Source organism: Sus scrofa, chromosome 5 (assembly GCF_000003025.6).
Source record: "Sus scrofa isolate TJ Tabasco breed Duroc chromosome 5, Sscrofa11.1, whole genome shotgun sequence".
Taxonomy (NCBI): domain Eukaryota; kingdom Metazoa; phylum Chordata; class Mammalia; order Artiodactyla; family Suidae; genus Sus; species Sus scrofa.
The window spans coordinates 79,102,123-79,120,412 of NC_010447.5; the positions used below are offsets into that span (position 1 = coordinate 79,102,123).

At 37.3% G+C, this 18,290-nt stretch overlaps 1 protein-coding gene across 1 annotated transcript; it reads left to right on the forward strand.

The window, feature by feature from the left end:
• LOC100622380 (olfactory receptor 8S1-like) lies at positions 1,600-2,535 on the forward strand. The gene has a single exon (XM_003355647.1). It carries the CDS (start codon positions 1,600-1,602, stop codon positions 2,533-2,535), a length of 936 nt encoding a protein of 311 aa, XP_003355695.1.

Here is an 18,290-nt window from a genome sequence, read left to right on the forward strand (position 1 = left end):
CTATCCACTAGATTTAGAAAGAGCAGTAGAATTCACATCCTGATTTTTCTATCTGTTGTCAGCATGGCATTACAAAATCTCCCTGACTACCAGATTTCTCCAAAATAAAGTGGATATGATTGCCTGCCATAAGTAAATCAAAAAAGTCACTGTGAGAAAGGAGCAGCCAAGATGGTAGAGTAGGAAGACCCTGAGCTCACCTCCCCTCACAAGCACACCAAAATCACAACTGTGAAAATCATTGTGAGAAAGACATAGAGAACGGACTTGTGGTTGCCAAGGGCAAGGGCAAAAGAGTGGGATAGACTGGTAGTCTGTGGTTGATAGATGCAAACTATTACATTTAGAATGAATAAGTAATGTGATCCTACGGTATAGCACAAGGAACTATATCCAATCTCCTGAGATAAACCATGATGAAAAATAATATTTTAAATATGTACATACATATATATATGTATCAGTCACTTTGCTGTACAGCAGAAATTGGAATAACATTGTAAATCAACTATAATTTTAAAAATCACTGTGAGAAAAAAGTGAGATAGTGATCGAGATACTCTGTACACGCACAAAAAAAAAAAATTCTGGAGTTCCCGTCGTGGCGCAGTGGTTAACGAATCCTACTAGGAACCATGAGGTCGCGGGTTTGGTCCCTGCGCTTGCTCAGTGGGTTAACGATCCGGCGTTGCCGTGAGCTGTGGTGTAGGTTGCAGACGCGGCTCAGATCCCGTGTTGCTGTGGCTCTGGTGTAGGCCTGTGGCTACAGCTCCGATTCGACCCCTAGCCTGGGAACCTCCATATGCTACAGGAGCAGCCCAAGAAATAGCAAAAAGACAAAAAAAAAAATTCTTCTTAAAATTTAATGAGCTGTTTAGGAAGTTAGAAGTCACTGGATGATTATGACCAAAAAATAATGATTGGAAAACAAGCATAAGAAATTTAAAACAACTGCTGATGGAGTTCCCATTGTGGCTCAGCAGTAATGAACTAGGCTAATGCCATGAGGATGCATATTTGATCCCTGGCCTTGTTCAGTGGGTTAACCATCTGGCCTTGCTGTGAGCTGGGGTGTAGGTCGCAGACACAGCTTGGATCCCATTGCTGTGGCTGTGGTATAGGCCAGCAGCTATAGCTCCAATTCAAACCCCACCCTGGGAACCTCCATATGCTGCACGTGTGGCCCTAATAAATAAATAAATAAACAAATAAATAAAACAACCGCTGCAAAAACATGCTATAATATTTCTTAAAATGATTATAAGGATCGCTAAACAATAGGAAAAATTCAGATGAAAACTAACTAGCATGAACTATAGGTGGTCCAGATGTGTTTATTTTTACAGTTAAATCCCTACAGAAAAGGAGCAGAATTCTCTGGCAGTATGTGAAGACTGCAATCCAAGGCAAAATAGAAAAAAACCTCTTACTGAGGGACAGGGAGGGACAGTGTTGTGTGTCTCAGCACAGCTCCCAGACAGAACAGGAGGAAATGTATAAGAAGGGGTGATGCCTTGAAGGAAATAAGAACAATCATAGCAGCACCTTATTGCTTGCTTTATTTGGCTTTATTTTATTACAGGAAAATATCCTAGACAAATGGCCTTGAGGAACCACAGCATCATCACCAAGTTTATCCTCAGTGGGCTGTCTGACAACCCCCATATCCAAGCTCTGCTCTTTCTGTTATTCCTGGGAATTTATCTCCTGACTCTGATGGGGAACCTGACAATGATGCTGGTGATCAGGGCTGATTCCCACCTCCACACTCCCATGTATTTCTTCCTGAGTAATTTATCATTCCTAGACTTCTGCTTCTCTTCTGTGACTGTGCCCAAGCTACTGGGGGACCTCCTGTCTGAGAAAAAAACCATCTCAGTTGAGGGATGTCTGGCCCAGGTCTTCTTTGTGTTCCTTACTGCAGGAAATGAAGCCTGTCTGCTCTCAGTGATGGCCTATGACCGCTATGCTGCCATCTGCCACCCACTGCTCTATGGCCAAGTAATGAGCAGCCAGCTCTGTAAGGGGCTGGTGTGGGGCTCCTGGGGCCTGGCCTCTCTCAATGCAGTCATCATCGTGTTTCTGGCTCTTAACCTGGATTTCTGTGATGCTCAAACCATACACCACTACACCTGTGAACTGCCCTCCCTCTTCCCTCTGTCTTGCTCCGATACCTCCATCAATATCAGTATCTTGTCCTTCTCAACTATATTCCTTGGTCTTGGAAACTTCCTCCCAATCTTCTTCTCCTATGCTCGTATTATATTCAACATCCTGAGCATCAGCTCCACCACAGGCAGAAGCAAGGCTTTCTCCACCTGCTCCTCCCACCTCATTGCAGTGATCCTATACTTTGGCTCAGGTATGGTTCGCTATCTGATGCCCCCCTCTGGTTCCTTCCTGGACTTGCTCTCTTCCTTACAATACAGTGTGATCACACCTATGCTGAACCCCCTCATCTACAGCCTAAAAAACAAGGAAGTAAAGACAGCTGTGAAAAGAACACTGGGGAAATGTTTGCAATATTTTAGGTAAGTTACATTTACTCAGAAAAACTGCAAAGATTAAATTTTCTCTTATGTTCCTTCTCCTTCCCTCTACACAGAGTCAAACAGGATGTACAAAAGATCCCAGAGTTCCCCTGAACACTGGTCTTTTTATTGCAAAGTAGAGGCATAGGTTTCAGGATTCCATTTGGACAGTCTATGCTCTGTTGATTGTAAAAGATTGTGAAAACATTCTCACACAAGCACATTAATAAGACAACTAATTAAGGTGAAAAGTTAACACACAGAGATGATCTTATTTCTCAAAAGCATAGAATATAATTCATGAAAAATTCTATCTGAAATGTTTTATAATAAAAAATTCAAAAGTCCTTCTATATTTCACTAAAAATATTTAATCAATGCTTCATGAGAGATAGGAGGAATTACAGTTAAAGTCATTAAAAGAAAAGAATAGTTACCATATTAATTAAAAGGATCATGTAATTTCTTCACAGTGGAATTAGATGAGGATAGATATAAGATTTAAACTTTGCTTGGGGAAAGAAAAATCTTGGCGAGGATACAATTGTCTACCTGGAAAATCTAAGAATGCCATTAGAAATGAAAAATTATTGGTGTTCCCATTGTGACTCAGCAGGTTATGAACCTGACTAGTATCCATGAGGATGTGGGTTTGATCCCTGAACCCGCCCAGATGGTTAGGGATCCAGTGTTGCCATGAGCTGTGGTGTAGGTTGCAGACATGGCTTGGATCCCATGTTGCTGTGGCTGTGGTGTAAGTCACAGCTGCAGCTCTGATTTGACCCCTAACCTGGGAACTTCTATATGCTGTGAGAGTGGCCCTAAAAACCAAAAAAAGTAAAGAAAAGGAGAAGAATAGACTTGTGGTTGCCAAGGGGGAAGGGGAGGGACTGGGAGGGACTGGGAGCTTGGGGTAAATAGATGCAAAATGTTGCCTTAGGGATGGAATGGCAATAGGATCTTGCTGTGTAGTACTGGGAACTCTGTCTAGCCACTTATGATGGAACACACAATGTGAGAAAAAAGAATGTATACATGTAAGTGTAACTGGGTCACCATGCTGTGCATAGAAAGAAATATATAAGTAAATGATTAAAAAAGAATAAAAAATTAATAGGACTTCAAAGGATTTAAATGATGTGAAAATCTTAACATATTGATATAAGTCATTTCTACATACCAAAAAATATATTGAACAAATAAAAATATGCATAACATAGAAAAGTATGTATTTGCTGTTGCAACATCAATGTAAAATCCCAGGGTTAAACCTAACAAGGAATACTTAAAACATATTAACAAAACAGCAAAACTAAAAACTGCCATCAAAAACACTTAAAATAAGATAGATTTATTAAGCATGCTTTCATCTTCAAATAGCAAATATGTGATAAACATTAACCTATACTATAAGAAGATTTATCAATGAATTATCAACAGGTCTGGAGATAGGCGGTTCTGGGGTTGGTTAAATAGCTCAACAGAATCATCAGTGATTCAGGTTATTTCCGTCCGTCTGCTCTGCCATCCTCACGTATTAGGTTTCATCCTCCCTCAGCCTATACAACACAAAACTAAACTAAAAGAGGGGGAACTATTAGTTTAGCCTGTTTTGAGCTTTATATAATTGAAACCACTCTAAATACAAAAAAAATTGAACATTTTAATCTTTATTATGGTAGATTTACAGTGTTTCTTCAATTTCTGTTGTATAAACATTTAAAATATTAAAATATTTAAGTCCTGATGAGGAAATGGCACAAATGAATTCACAAACATTATGAGTGAGAATGTAAACTGGTTCAACCACTTTAGGGAAACGTGTGGTGGTATCTACTAAGTCAAAACCATATATCACTCTAAGATATATTAATTACTTTCCTACATAAAAATGAAGAGAAATGAGTGTAATTATCCAGCAAAGACATTACTAGAATTCGTGACAGTTTTATTCATTGTAACCAAAAAATGTAATAAACCCAAATATCTATCACCTGGAGAATGGGTACATAAATTCATATATGTGGTATATCTATACAATGGAATATTATATAGCAACTGTTTAAAAAAATGGAGACAACAAATAGATGAGTCTCACAGATATTGTGTAACAGAAGACAGACAAAAAGAGTACATATTTTATAATTTCATTTATATAAAGTTAAAGACTAGAAAAGTAATAAATTTATTAGTGGAATCAAGAAAATGACTATCTGTGGGAAATGGATTAACTGGGAAGCAGCGTGAGGGAACTTCCTAAATTGACTGAAGATTATGTATCTTGATCTGTGATGGTTACACAGGAGTAACATATATCAAAAGTCGCCAAGCTGTATCTTTAAGATGAGTACACTTAATCACTTCTCATACTATGACAAGAACATTCAACATGAGCTCTACTGAACAACAAATTTTAAGTGCTTAATACAGTATTGTTAACTACACCTTACTTATGTGTTTTAAACCTCAATAAATAAGATGACTAAACTAAACCAAAAACATATATACCCAGGCATGTTCTCTACTACCTGTGGAGGCATATCATTATTGCCTCTCAGATACTGGTAGGCAGATGTGTTTTTGAAGAAAGCAAATGTTAGGTTTTATGACCCCTTAACAAAATTAATGAAGAACTAAGAAACAAATTGGGACTGGCAGACCACAACCAGGCCCATGCCCATCTATATCACAACTACAAGTATCATATTTTGGGAAGACAGCCCTATCTATTGAACCCTTTTCTTCCCTGTTTCCCGACTGCTCCTCTCACTGCTTGTGAGGGCTCACCTCTGCATTTTACAGATTCTGAACTGAGCCTATACTGCTGTATCAGTGGATGTCTCACCCATGTGCATTTGTCTAGGAGACTCAGAGGAGATTTCTTGTGAATATTTGACAGGATATAAAGCATAAACACTTTCTTCCCCAAGATCTGAAAGAAGTCCAGAATTGAACATGCGAAAGACCTAAAGAACCATCTCTGGAGTCAATGAGAAAGTATTCTTTCCTCACAACCCAGGGCAGGTGCTAATAAATTAACAGACTCATAGTAGCATTGACACCTCCTCTATTAATGCCTTAGAAATCAAACTCTTAAATTTTGGTCATAAAATAGAGAATAGTGCCTCTCAATAATCATTTTGGGTTACCCTTTAATTTATGCTTAAAGACATTTAAAATAGATTAAAAATTTATTTCCTGGTCCACTAGTGCAAAAATAAAAGGCCATATGTCTATTCAGGTCTTTTGCCCATTTTTCAATTGGGTTGTTGGCTTTTTTGCTGTTGAGTTGTATAAGTTGTTTGTATATTTTAGAGATTAAGCCCTTGTCAGTTACATCATTTGAAACTGTTTTCCCCCATTCTGTAAGATGTCTTTTTGTTTTCATTTATAGTTACCTTTAGTGTGCAAAAGCTTGTCAGTTTGATGAGGTCCCATTGGTTTATTTTTGCTTTTATTTCTGTTGCCTTGGGAGACTGACCTGACAAAGAAAACATTTGTAAGGTTGATGTCAGAGAAACACTTGTAAGGTTGATGTTTTGCCTATGTTCTCTTCCAAGAGTTTGAGGTTGTCTTGTCTTATATTTAAATCTTTCAGCCGTACTGAGTTTATTTTTGTGCATGGTGTGAGACTGTGTTCTAGTTTCACTGATCTGCATGCAGTTGTCCAGGTTTCCCAGCATGCTTGCTGAAAAGACTGTCTTGTTCCCATTTTATGTTCTTGCCTCCTTTATCAAAGATTAATTGACCATAGGTGTCTGGCTTTATTTATGGGATCTCTATTCTGTTCCATTGGTCTCTATGTCTGTTTTGATACCAGTACCACAGTGTCTTCACGACCGTGGCTTTGTAAGGTTGCCTGAAGTCTGGGAGAGTGATGCCTCCTGATTGGTTTTTGTTCCTCAGAATTGCTTTGGCAATTCTGGGTCTTTTGTGGTTCCATATAAATTTTTGGATGGTTTGTTCTAGTTCTGTGAAAAATGTCATGGGTAATTTGATAGGGATTGCATTGAATCTGTAGATTGCTTTGGATAGTATGGCTATTTTTTTACAATATTAACTTTTCCACCCCAGGAGCAAGAGATATCTTTCCATTTCTTTGAGAATGCTTTAATTCCTTGATTAATGTTTTATAGTTCTTAGCATATGTCTTTCACCTTCTTGGTCAAGTGTATTCCCAGGTATTTGTTTTTTTGAGTGCAATTTTGAAAGGTATGACTTTTACAATTGCACCCAAAAAAATCAAAGGCATTGTATCAAAAATACAGTACCTTTTAAAATTGCACCCAAAAAATCAAAGGCATTGTATCAAAAATGGGCAAAAGACCTGAATTTCCATCAACAGAGGAGTGGATTAAAAAGATGTGGTACACATACACAATGGAATACTACTCAGCCATAAAAAAGAACAAAATAAAGTCATTTGCAGCAACATGGATGGAACTAGAGCCTCTCATACTAAGTGAAGTAAGTCAGAAAGAGAAAGACAAATACCATATATCACTTTATCTGCAATCTACTATACGGCACAAGTGAAACTTTCCACAGAAAAGAAAATCATGGACATGGAGAACAGACTTGTGGTTGCCAAGAGGAAGGGGGAAGGAAGTGGGATGGACTGGGAATTTGAGGTTAATAGATGCAAACTATTGTCTTTGGAATGGATAAGCAATGAGATCCTGCTGTATAACACTGGGAACTATACCTAGTCACTTATGATGGAGCATGATAATGTGAGAAAAAGGAATATATATGGGCATGTGTGACTGGGCCACCTTGCTCTACAGTAGAAAATTGACAGAACATTGTGAACCAGCTATGATGGAAAAAAATAAAAATCATTAAATTTAAAAATAGGTATTGTATTTTTGTATTCCTTTTCTAATATTTCATTGTTAGTATACAGAAATTCAACCGATTTCTGAATGTTAGTCATATATCCTGCTTCTTTGCTGAATTCGTTGATCAGTTTGAGTAGTTTTTGGGTTTAGTCTTTAGGGTTTTCTATATATAGTATCATGTCATCTGCATACAGTGACAGTTTTACCTCTTCTCTTCCAATTTGGATTCCTTGTATTGCTTTTGTTTGTCTGACTGCTGTGGCTAGGACTTCCAGCACTATGTTGAATAAAAGTAGTGAGAGTGGGCATCCTTATTTTGTTCAAGATTTTAGTGGGAAGGATTTCAGCTTTTCTTCATTGAGTATTATATTCGCAGTGGGTTTATTGTAAATGGTTTTTATTATGTTAAGGTATGTTCCCTCTATATCCACTTTGGTAAGAGTTTTTATCATTTTTATTTATTTATTTATTTATTTATTTATTTATTATGTTAAGGTATGTTCCCTCTATATCCACTTTGGTAAGAGTTTTTATCATTTTTATTTATTTATTTATTTATTTATTTATTTGTCTTTTTGCTATTTCTTGGGCCTCTCCTACGGCATATGGATGTTCCCAGGCTAGGGGTCGAATCGGAGCTGTAGCCACCGGCCTACGCCAGAGCCACAGCAACGCGGGATCCAAGCCGCGTCTGCAACCTACACCACAGCTCACGGCAATGCCAGATCGTTAACCCACTGAGCAAGGACAGGTACCGAACCCACAACCTCATGGTTCCTAGTCGGATTCGTTAACCACTGCGCCACTACGGGAACTCCAGAGTTTATATCATGAATGGATGTTGGACTTTATCAAATGCTTTTTCTGCATCTATTGAGATGATCATGTGGTTTTTTACTTTTCTGTCGTTAACATGGTGTATGACGTTGATTGATTTGCATATGCTGAACCATCCTTGTGCACCTGGGATAAATCACACCTGGTCGTGGTATGTGATCTTTTTTATATGCTGCAGGCTTTTTAGTAGCATGTTGTTTGGTCTCCAAGTAACTAGGTTTTTCTCATTTCTTTTCCTGTGGTTGATTTCTAGTTTCATGCCATTGCAGTTGGAGAAGATACTTGAAATAATCTCTATACTCCTAAATTGAATGAAGTTAGCTTTGTGACTCAGTGTATGATAGATCCTTGAAAATGCTCCATGTGCACTTGAGAAGAATGTATATTCTGATTTTTTTTGATGTAATGTCCTGAAAATGTCAATTAAGTCTAATTTTTCTATTGTGTCAATTAGGATCTCTGTTGCCTGATTTTCTGTCTAGAGGATCTGTCCATTGATGTGAGTGGGGTGTTAAAGGCTCCTGCTATGATTGTATTCCCATCAATTTCTCCTTTGCTGTCTGTTAGTATTTGTTGTAGGTATCTGGGTGCTCCTATATTAGGGGCATATATATTGACAATTGTAATATCCTCTTCTTGGATGGATCCTTTTACCATTAAATAGTGTCCTTGTTTTTCTTTATGGCCTTCATTTTAAAGTCTATTTTGTCTGATATGAGTATTGCAACTCCTGCTTTCCTGTCTTGTCATTGGCATGAAATATATTTTCCCATCCCCTCACTTTCAATCTATATGTATCCTTTGTCCTAAGGCAAGTCTCTTGAGGACAGCAGATTGGAAGTATTTGCTTTTTTAACCAATCTGCCATTTTGTGTCTTCTGATTGGAGCATTCGGTCCATTGACATTTAAGGTAGTTATTTTTTTATTACTCAGTGAAATTTATTACATTTATAGTTGTACAATGATCATCACAACCAAATTTTATAGCACTCCATCCCAAACACCCATCCCATCTCCCCACCCCCAACCTGTCTCATTTGGAAACCATAAGTTTTTCAGTCTGTGAGTCTTTGCTCTGCAAAGAAGTATCTGTTCTGCAATCAAGTTCAGTGTGTCCTTTTTTTAGATTCCACATGTAAGTGATAGCATTTGATGTTGGTGCCTCACTCTCTGACTGACTTCACTTAGCATGATAATTTCTAGGTCCATCCATGCTGCTAAAAATGCAGTTAGTTCTTTCCTTTTAATGGATGAGTAATATTCCATTGTGTATATGTAATATTCCATCTTCTGCATCAACTCCTCTGTCATGAACCTTTAGGTTGTTTCCATGTCTTAGCTATTGTATACAGTGCTGCAATGAACATTGGAGAACATGTGTCTTTTTGAGTCATGGTTTTCTCTGGATAGATGCCCAGCAGTGGGATTGCTAGATTAAATGGTAATTCTATTTTTAGTTTTCTGAGGAATCTCCATACTGTTTTCCACAGTGGTTGCACCACTGTGCAACCAACAGTGTAATAGGGTTCGCTTTCCTCTACACCCTCTCTAGCACTTATTGTGTGTAGACTTTTGGATGATGGCCATTCTGGGCAGTGTAAGGTGGTACCTCATAGTGGTTTTGATTTGCTTTTCTCTAATAGTGATGTTGAACCCCTTTTCATGTGTTTTTTTGGCCATCTGTGTGTCTTCTTTGGAGAATTGTCTATTTATATCTTCTGTCCATTTTTGACGGGGTTATTTGCTTTTTTGGTATTGAGCTTCAGAAAGTGTTTATAAATTTTGGAGATTAATTCCATGTCAATCATTTCATTTGCCAATATTTTCTCCCATTCTGTGGGTTGTCTTTTCATTTTTCTTTTATTTTTTTAGGTTTCCTTTGCTGTGCAGAAAATTTTAAGTTTAATTAAGTCCCATTTGTTTATTTTTGTTTTTACTGTCATTACTCTAGGAGGTGGATTTGAGAAGATGTTGCTGTCGTTTGCGTCAGAGAGTGTTTGGCCTATGTTTTCCTCTAAGAGTTTTATAGTATCTGGTCTTGTATTTAGGTCTTTAATCCATTTTGGAGTCAGATGTGCTACCGTTGCACCATGAGGCCTTTCTTTTTAATCCATTTTGAGTTTATTTTTGTGCATGGTGTTAGAGAGTGTTCCGATTTCATTCTTTTCCATGTGGCTGTCCAGTTTTCCCAGCACCACTTATCCAAGGGGCTGTCTTTTCTCCACTGTATATTCTTGCCTCCTTTGTCATAGATTAGTTGGCTGTAGGTGCATGGGTTTAATTCTGGGCTTTCTATCCTGTTCCACTGATCTATATTTCTGTCTTTGTGCCAGTACCTTATGGTTTTGATGACTGTAGCTTTGCAGTATAGTCTGAAGTCAGGAAGCCTGATTTATCCAGCTCCATTTTTCTTTCTCAGGATGGCTTTGATTATTCTGGGTCTTTTGCACTTCCAAACAAACTTTAAAATATTTTATCCTCATTCTACAAAAAAATGTCCTTGGTAATTTGATAGGGATTGCATTGAATCTGTAGATTGCCTTGGGCAGTATAGTCATTTGGATAATATTAATTCTTCCAATCCAAGTTCATGGTATGTCTTTCCATCTGTTTGTGTCATCTTTGATTTCTTTCATCAGCATCTTAGTTTTCAGAGTACAGGTCTTTTGTCTCTTTAGGTAGGTTTATTACTAAGAATTTTATCCTTTATGATGTGACAATAAATGGGATCATTTCCCTAATTTCTATTTCTGATGTCTTGTTGTTAGTATATAGAAATGCAGTCAATTTCTGTGTATTAATTTTGTATCCTGTGACTTTGCCAAATTCACTGATGAACTCTAACAGTGGTGATTATTGATAAATATGTATTTATTCCTATTTAAACCTGTCTTCTAGTTGATTCTATATTTCTCCTTTGTTTCTTTCTTTTTTTGGTTGGATGCTTTCCATTCATTTTATGCTTGTGTACTTTTCTATTTACTTTTTGTAAATGTAATGTTTGGTTTTGATTTGTGGTTACCCTGTTAAGTATGTTAACCCCTTCCTGTATCTGCTTGCTTTAGTCTGATAGTCATATAGGCTCAAACACATTATTTTTTTTAAGGATTTTTTTTTCCCACTGTACAGCAAGGGGGTCAGGTTATCCTTACATGTATACATTACAATTACATTTTTCCCCCACCCTTTCTTCTGTTGCAACATGAGTATCTAGACATAGTTCTCAATGCTATTCATCAGGATCTCCTTGTAAATCTATTCTAAGTTGTGTCTGATAAGCCCAAACTCCCGATCCCTCCCACTCCCTCCCCCTCCCATCAGGCAGCCACAAGTCTCTTCTCCAAGTCCATGATTTTCTTTTCTGAGGAGATGTTCATTTGTGCTGGATATTATATTCCAGTTATAAGTGATATCATATGATATTTGTCTTTGTCTTTCTGGCTCATTTCACTCAGTATGAGATTCTCTAGTTCCATCCATGCTGCTGCAAATGGCATTATGTCATTCTTTTTTATGGCTGAGTAGTATTCCATTGTGTATATATACCACCTCTTCCGAATCCAATCATCTGTCGATGGACATTTGGGTTGTTTCCATGTCCTGGCTATTGTGAATAGTGCTGCAATGAACATGCGGGTGCATGTGTCTCTTTTAAGCAGAGTTTTGTCCAGATAGATGCCCAAGAGTGGGATTGCAGGGTCATATGGAAGTTCTATGTATAGATTTCTAAGGTATCTCCAAACTTCAAACACATTATTTTTTAAAAGTCTAGATTTTCTTACGTTCCTTCCCCACTTTCTATGATTTTAAAGTCCTTTTTTAACATTTTTATGTTTGTCCTTTTACTGTTCCTTGTGTTTATAATTGCTTTTAGTGTAGGGTTTTTTTTCCCACTTTTAGATCTGTATGCTGGCTTATTTAAGTAATTGCTTTCCAATTGTGATTTCCTCCATCCTGTTTCTTCTTGCTTCTTTTTTTATCTAGAGAAGCCCTTTCAGTATTTATTTTAGAAGGGGTTTGGTATTGCTGTACTCTTTTAGCTTTTGTTTGTTGAAGAAACTCTTTATTTCCCCTTCTATTTTAAATGATATTCTTGCTGGATAGAGTAAGCTAGGCTGCAAATTTTTTCCTTTCAGAACTTTGAATATATCTTGCCACTCTCTTCTGACCTGTAGTGTTTCTGTAGAGAAATCAGCTGATAGCCTTATGGGGGGGGTTCCCTTATAATTAATTCTTTGTTTTTCTCTTGCTACCTTTAGAATCCTCCCTTTATCTTTAACTTTTGCCATTTTTATTATCATATGTCTTGGTGTGGGCCTTGCTCTGGTATTTTACTTACATGTCTTTCCTCATAATGCTGAACCATCCTGTGCTTTGGTTTCCTAATCTATAAAATGAATTGGTAATATTTCCTACTTGCAGGATGCTTATGCTGATTAAATTATAGCCTTATAGGTTAAAAACTTTAAACAGTGTTTGACCCATATTAATTGTTAATAATATTTGCTTATTTTTCAAACTTTCTAAAGAATAGTGGACCTTCTCATTTACCCATTTTGCCAACTATGTTTAGATAGGTTTACTGTTCATCAAATATTAACATACCCCTCCCTCTACTTTTAGGATTGAGATATGCTTTCCCAACTAACACTAAATTGGATTTGGCCATACGGACTGCTTTGACCAATGAAATGTGAGTGGAAGTGACAGTTTTAGTAGAAAATTTAAGGCATTGTGGGGTTTTTGTGAGGTTTTTTTTTTTTTTTTTTTTTTGTCTTTTCTCGGGCCACACCTGCAGCATATGGAGGTTCCCAGGCTAGGGGTCTAATAAGAGCTGTAGCTGCCAGCCACAGCCACAGCCATTCCAGATCCAAGCCATGTCTGCGAGCTACACCACAGCTCACGGCAATGCTGGATCCTTAACCCACTGAGCGAGGCCAGGAATCGAACCCACAGCCTCCTGGTTCATAGTCGGATTCATTAATCACTGAGCCATGACAGGAACTCCAAGGCATTGTGCTTTTCCATTTGCTTCCTGAATGCTTACCCCCTGCCACAAATATAGCCTACTAATTACTGATGCTTCATCCTGGGTACCAGAATGAAAGACATTTAGAGCAGAACTGAATCTGATGCCAGATAAGCTCAGCCAAACCAGAGCCAAGCCAAGATGGATATCATATCCATGAGCAAGAAATAGATGCCTATTGTTTTAATCCAATGAGGGGTTGGGGTTATTTGCTGCCACTGTGAAATCTGATAAACCTAATATATTCTCCCCACCTGATCCCAAGCCCTAACACTGTTCTAACTTCAAAATATCTTAGTGCAAAATTCTATAGTCTTTTGCAACATTAATTATTCCAAAGCTCTCAGTTATATTTGACTGTGGTAATTAGAGCTGCTCTGTGTCCCTCCTTTCATGTTGGTATTCTCTAAGATTCTCTTCATTGTTCATGCTTTACCTCATTCTATTCACTCTCAGTAGGAGCTCATATCCATTCTTGTGGCTTAATTTCAAGCCTATTGCCAAGGCCTTCACCCCAGATCAAAACCCTTCCTAGAATTTCTCTCTTTATCCATCTGGATACCAGATATCTCACTCTTTACATCCCATCAAGGATGCCAACAAGCCAAAGTATATTATTCTCCATTAAGTTAATTTCTTGCATTATTTGGTATCTCAGCCATCGGTGACACCATCCATCCAGCACCCAAGATGGGAACCTAGTAGTTACCCTCCTCTTCTTTCTCTCTAATCTCCCACATCAAAAATCACCAAGTCCTTCCAACTGTACCTGCTAAATAGCTCTTGAAACTCTCCAATTCTCACTATCCATGCTCTAATCAAGAAAAAGTCCTCCTGATTCAAAGAAATGGAAAAACATCCCATGCTCCTGGCTTGGAAGAATCAATATTGTTAAAATGGCTGTACTGCCCAAAGCAATCTATATATTTAATATGATACATATTAAATTAACCATGACATTTTTCACAGAACTAGAACAAACAATCCAAAATTTTATACAGAACCATAAAAGACGCAGAATTGCCACAGAAATCCTGAGAGAAAAAAAAGAAAGCAGGAAGCATAACTCTCCCAGACTTCAGACAATAAGACAAAGCTATAGTAATCAAGACAATGTGGTACTGGTACAAAAACAGACATATAGGTCAATGGAACAGAATAAAGAGCCCAGAAATAAACCTAGACAAAGGAGGTTTAATTACTTAATCTTTGACAAAGGAGGCAAGAACATAAAATGGGGAAAAGTCTCTTCAGCAAGTGGTGCTTGGAAAATTGCACAGCTGCATATAATTCCATGAAACTAGAACATACACTCACACCATGCACAAAAATAGACTCAAAATGGCTTAAAGATTTAAACAGAAGACATAACACCATAAAACTTCTAGAAGAGAACATAGGCAAAACATCCTGACATCAACCATACAAATGTTTTCTTAGGTCAGTCTCCCAAACTAATAGAAATAAAAACAAAAATAAACCAATAGGACCTAATCAAACTTAAAAGATTTTGCATAGCAAAGGAAACCATAAACAAAACAAAATGACAACCTATAGAAGGAGAAAATAGTTGCAATAATGCAACCAACAAGGGCTTAATCTCTAAAATATACCAACAACTTGCACAACTCAACAACAACAACAAAAATGTGACCCAACTGAAAAATGGACAGAAGACCTAAACGGACATTTCTGAACAAATGCATACAGATGGCAGGCACATGAAAAAATGTTCAACATTACTACTTATTAAAGAAATTCACATCAAAACTACAATGAGGTACCACCTCACACCAGTCAGAAGAGCCATCATTAACAAGTCTCCAAATAAGAAATGCTGGAGAGGGTGTGGAAAAAAGGGAACCCTCCTACACTGTTGGTGAGAATGTATATTGGTACAACCGCTATGGAAAATAGCATGGAAGTTCCTCAGAAAACTCAATATAGAACTACCATATGATCCAGCAATCCCATGCCTGGGTATATATCTGGACAAAACTACAATTCAAAACCATACATGCACCCACATGTTCATAGCAGCACTACTCACAAAACCAAGACATGGGGCCAACCTAAATGTCCATCAAAAGATAAATGGATTAAGAAGATATGGTGCATATATGCAATGACCATTAAAAAGAATGAAATACTGCAATTTGCAGCAACATGAACGGACCTAGAGAGTCTCATACTAAATGAAGTTAAGTCAGAAAGAGAAAGAGAAATTCCAAATGATACACTTATATGTGGAATCTAAAATATGGCACAAACGAACCTATCTACAAAACAGAAACAGACTCACAGACATAGAGAACAGACTTGTGGTTGCCAAGGGGGAGGGGCAGGGAGTGGGATGGACTGGGAGTTTGGGAATGGTGGATGCAAACTATTACATGTAGAATGGGTAAGCAATGAGGTCCTACTGTATAGCACAGTATATCTATTTTCTTGGGATAGACCATGAGGGCAGATAACATAAGAAAAGAAATGTATATAAATATGCATGACTGGGTCACTTTGCTGTACAGCAGAAATTGGCACAACACAGTAAACAGCTATACTTTAATTTTTAAAAATACTAGAAAGAAAAAATCCTCTTAACTCGATGTTTTGACCCCAGTGATTTTCCTCCTTCATTATACCTCTACACACCGTAAAAAGTGATCAGATTTGTTTACACACAAATCTGAGTATGTCACTTTCCCTTCCTAAAGAATAAAGTCCAAATCTCATCTTGCATAAAAGTCACTGTGATCTAACTTTTCTATCTTGATACTCCCCACATCATAATTTATAATCCATAAAAAATGAACTTCCAAGTGGTGTGTAATATGACTAGTGCAATTTTATTTATGTTACATTAAAGAGTTGTTTACATTAATATATTCTTAGGTGCTAAATGGAAACAAGTTTCAGAAAGTACAAAACTCAAGTGAGCCAATGTTTAGAAAGAGCCTGACTCATAGGTTACTCAGTAGCCTATGATGAGACCACGTTTACATTAAGTAATTATATTAGAGTTAGAGTCAAACATATTTACTTTCTCTAGAGTTTAAACTGGAAGTCCTAGGACAATGTTCCACTGGAAAATGCTCAGGCAGTGAGCCAATGCCATGGATAAATGCCTAAATGAAGATGATCTGGTCCAGCTCTACTGTAGGTTCTGTTCTTCCTGTGCTCTGGCTTTGTAATACTTTTGCTCTTCATGAAATTCAGTTATTTGGCTTTTCCTGGGATTTTGTTCACATGTATTGTTTCAAAAAACTTGCCATTACTTGACTGAGGGTTATCCCTTGAAACCAAACTGACTGACAAGAAAATGCTCACATATGTTGCCTTTGGATATGAGAATGAGGACTTTAAGGTAAATGTCGATCTCTTTTCACATCAGCCTTTTGCTTTTTACACCCACGCACCAAGCAAAAGAAAAAATAAGTGCTATAATTTTTGTTTATCTAGTTACAAAAGAATGTTCTCTAGATGAACTCATCTTCAAATTTGCTGCTTACAATTGTCTATTTCCATGACTTAGAGTCTGTTTTCATGACAATTATATATTTGTAGAATTTTTTTTAATTTTCATTCATTCATTTTGTACTTTGGTCCAAGGCTCACAGTCTCCCTCTCAATCTCAGTTCCTGACGTTATAGGGAACATCAGCATTTCTATGAATGAATCTTCCAATAACCTGATCTCAAATTTCTACGTCTAACTCCATTCACTGTCCTTCAACTTGATTTCAAAATTAGGCTGATATGGTAACTTCAAAATATGATCACTGATCTTATCTGAGTGGTCTCATCTCTGTAATCTTCAGTCTCTGGCTATAATCATCTATCCTCCAGCTTCTTATTTTCACATGCATTATGGGTCTCTAAATATTTCAGTATTTCAGCTCACCCTTTGCATCACTATCAATCATCAGAGTTTCATTTAATTTCTTTCTGTCCTAGACCCACTGTAAATCATTTTAGTAACTCTTAGGACTGCGCCTGCAATGTCTTTTCCATAACTTGTTCTTCCATTGAATTCACAAGTCCTACCTATTGTCTCCATTTCCATATCCAGAACATTAATATTGATGGAATTTGGGGTTTGCTTCAAACATAGCTTGACCCTATGAAATATTACTCTTCTTTCTCCATAAATTTAACCAGGAGTCCAGAAAATGATCTTCCTTTACACTTGACAGAGAACCTCTTAATAGTTTTCTCCATGCCCAAAATTCTGTCTATATATGCAAATAAATTTAACACTTTCTTTCAGTGTCAAAGAAAATCTCTATAAGGATAATGTTTATACCGTGTCTGTGGGGGAGGGGGTGTTATGTAATTCTTTACATCCTGGAATTTCCATCATAAGTGTTTTCAATTTTGTCCATATTTTTAATCTCCCGTGTTCTACTGATTCCACTTCTATAAATATACATGTGACTCATTTTAATAACATTTCAAAATAAAATAAATAGTCATCTCCTCTCATCTCTGTTGCCTTCAGCCCTATCACTCTCTTATCTTTAACGTGATCCTCATACATGGTAAAGGTGATTTACCACCTAGGTACTGTCGAGACACAGAAATGAATAAAGATACATTCTCCACCTTTAAGTGAGAATGGCAGATATAGAAACAGGTAACCATATCACAGTGGTGCAATTTCAAGCAGACTCAGTAAACAGAGAACTACTGGAGTTCAAATTATAGATACTAAGATAATCTGGGTGAGGAACATCAGAAGAAAGTTTTATCTAAAACAATGGACTTACTCTTAAGGGATGATTCTTCAGCTAGTGCCTTCAAATTCTTCCATCCTAATCTGTGTTGATACAGTTTGGCACTCTGGATGCTGTCTTTCTTTCTCTTGAAATTTCGCTTTTTGATTCTCCTGGCTATCTCCCCTGGAGACTCCACCTCAGTCTATTCGCAGTTCCCACCCCTTCGAATACCTCTTTAAGGGGTGCTATTCCCCACAGTTCTGTCCTTGGGAATCTTCCTTTAATACCCTTACATTCTTTCCTGGCATTATACTTGACCTTTGAACAATATGGGTTT

Coding starts and splice junctions, on each gene's coding strand:
- LOC100622380 (XM_003355647.1), top strand. CDS start 1,600: ATGGCCTTGAGGAACCACAGCATCATCACCAAGTTTATCCTCAGTGGG.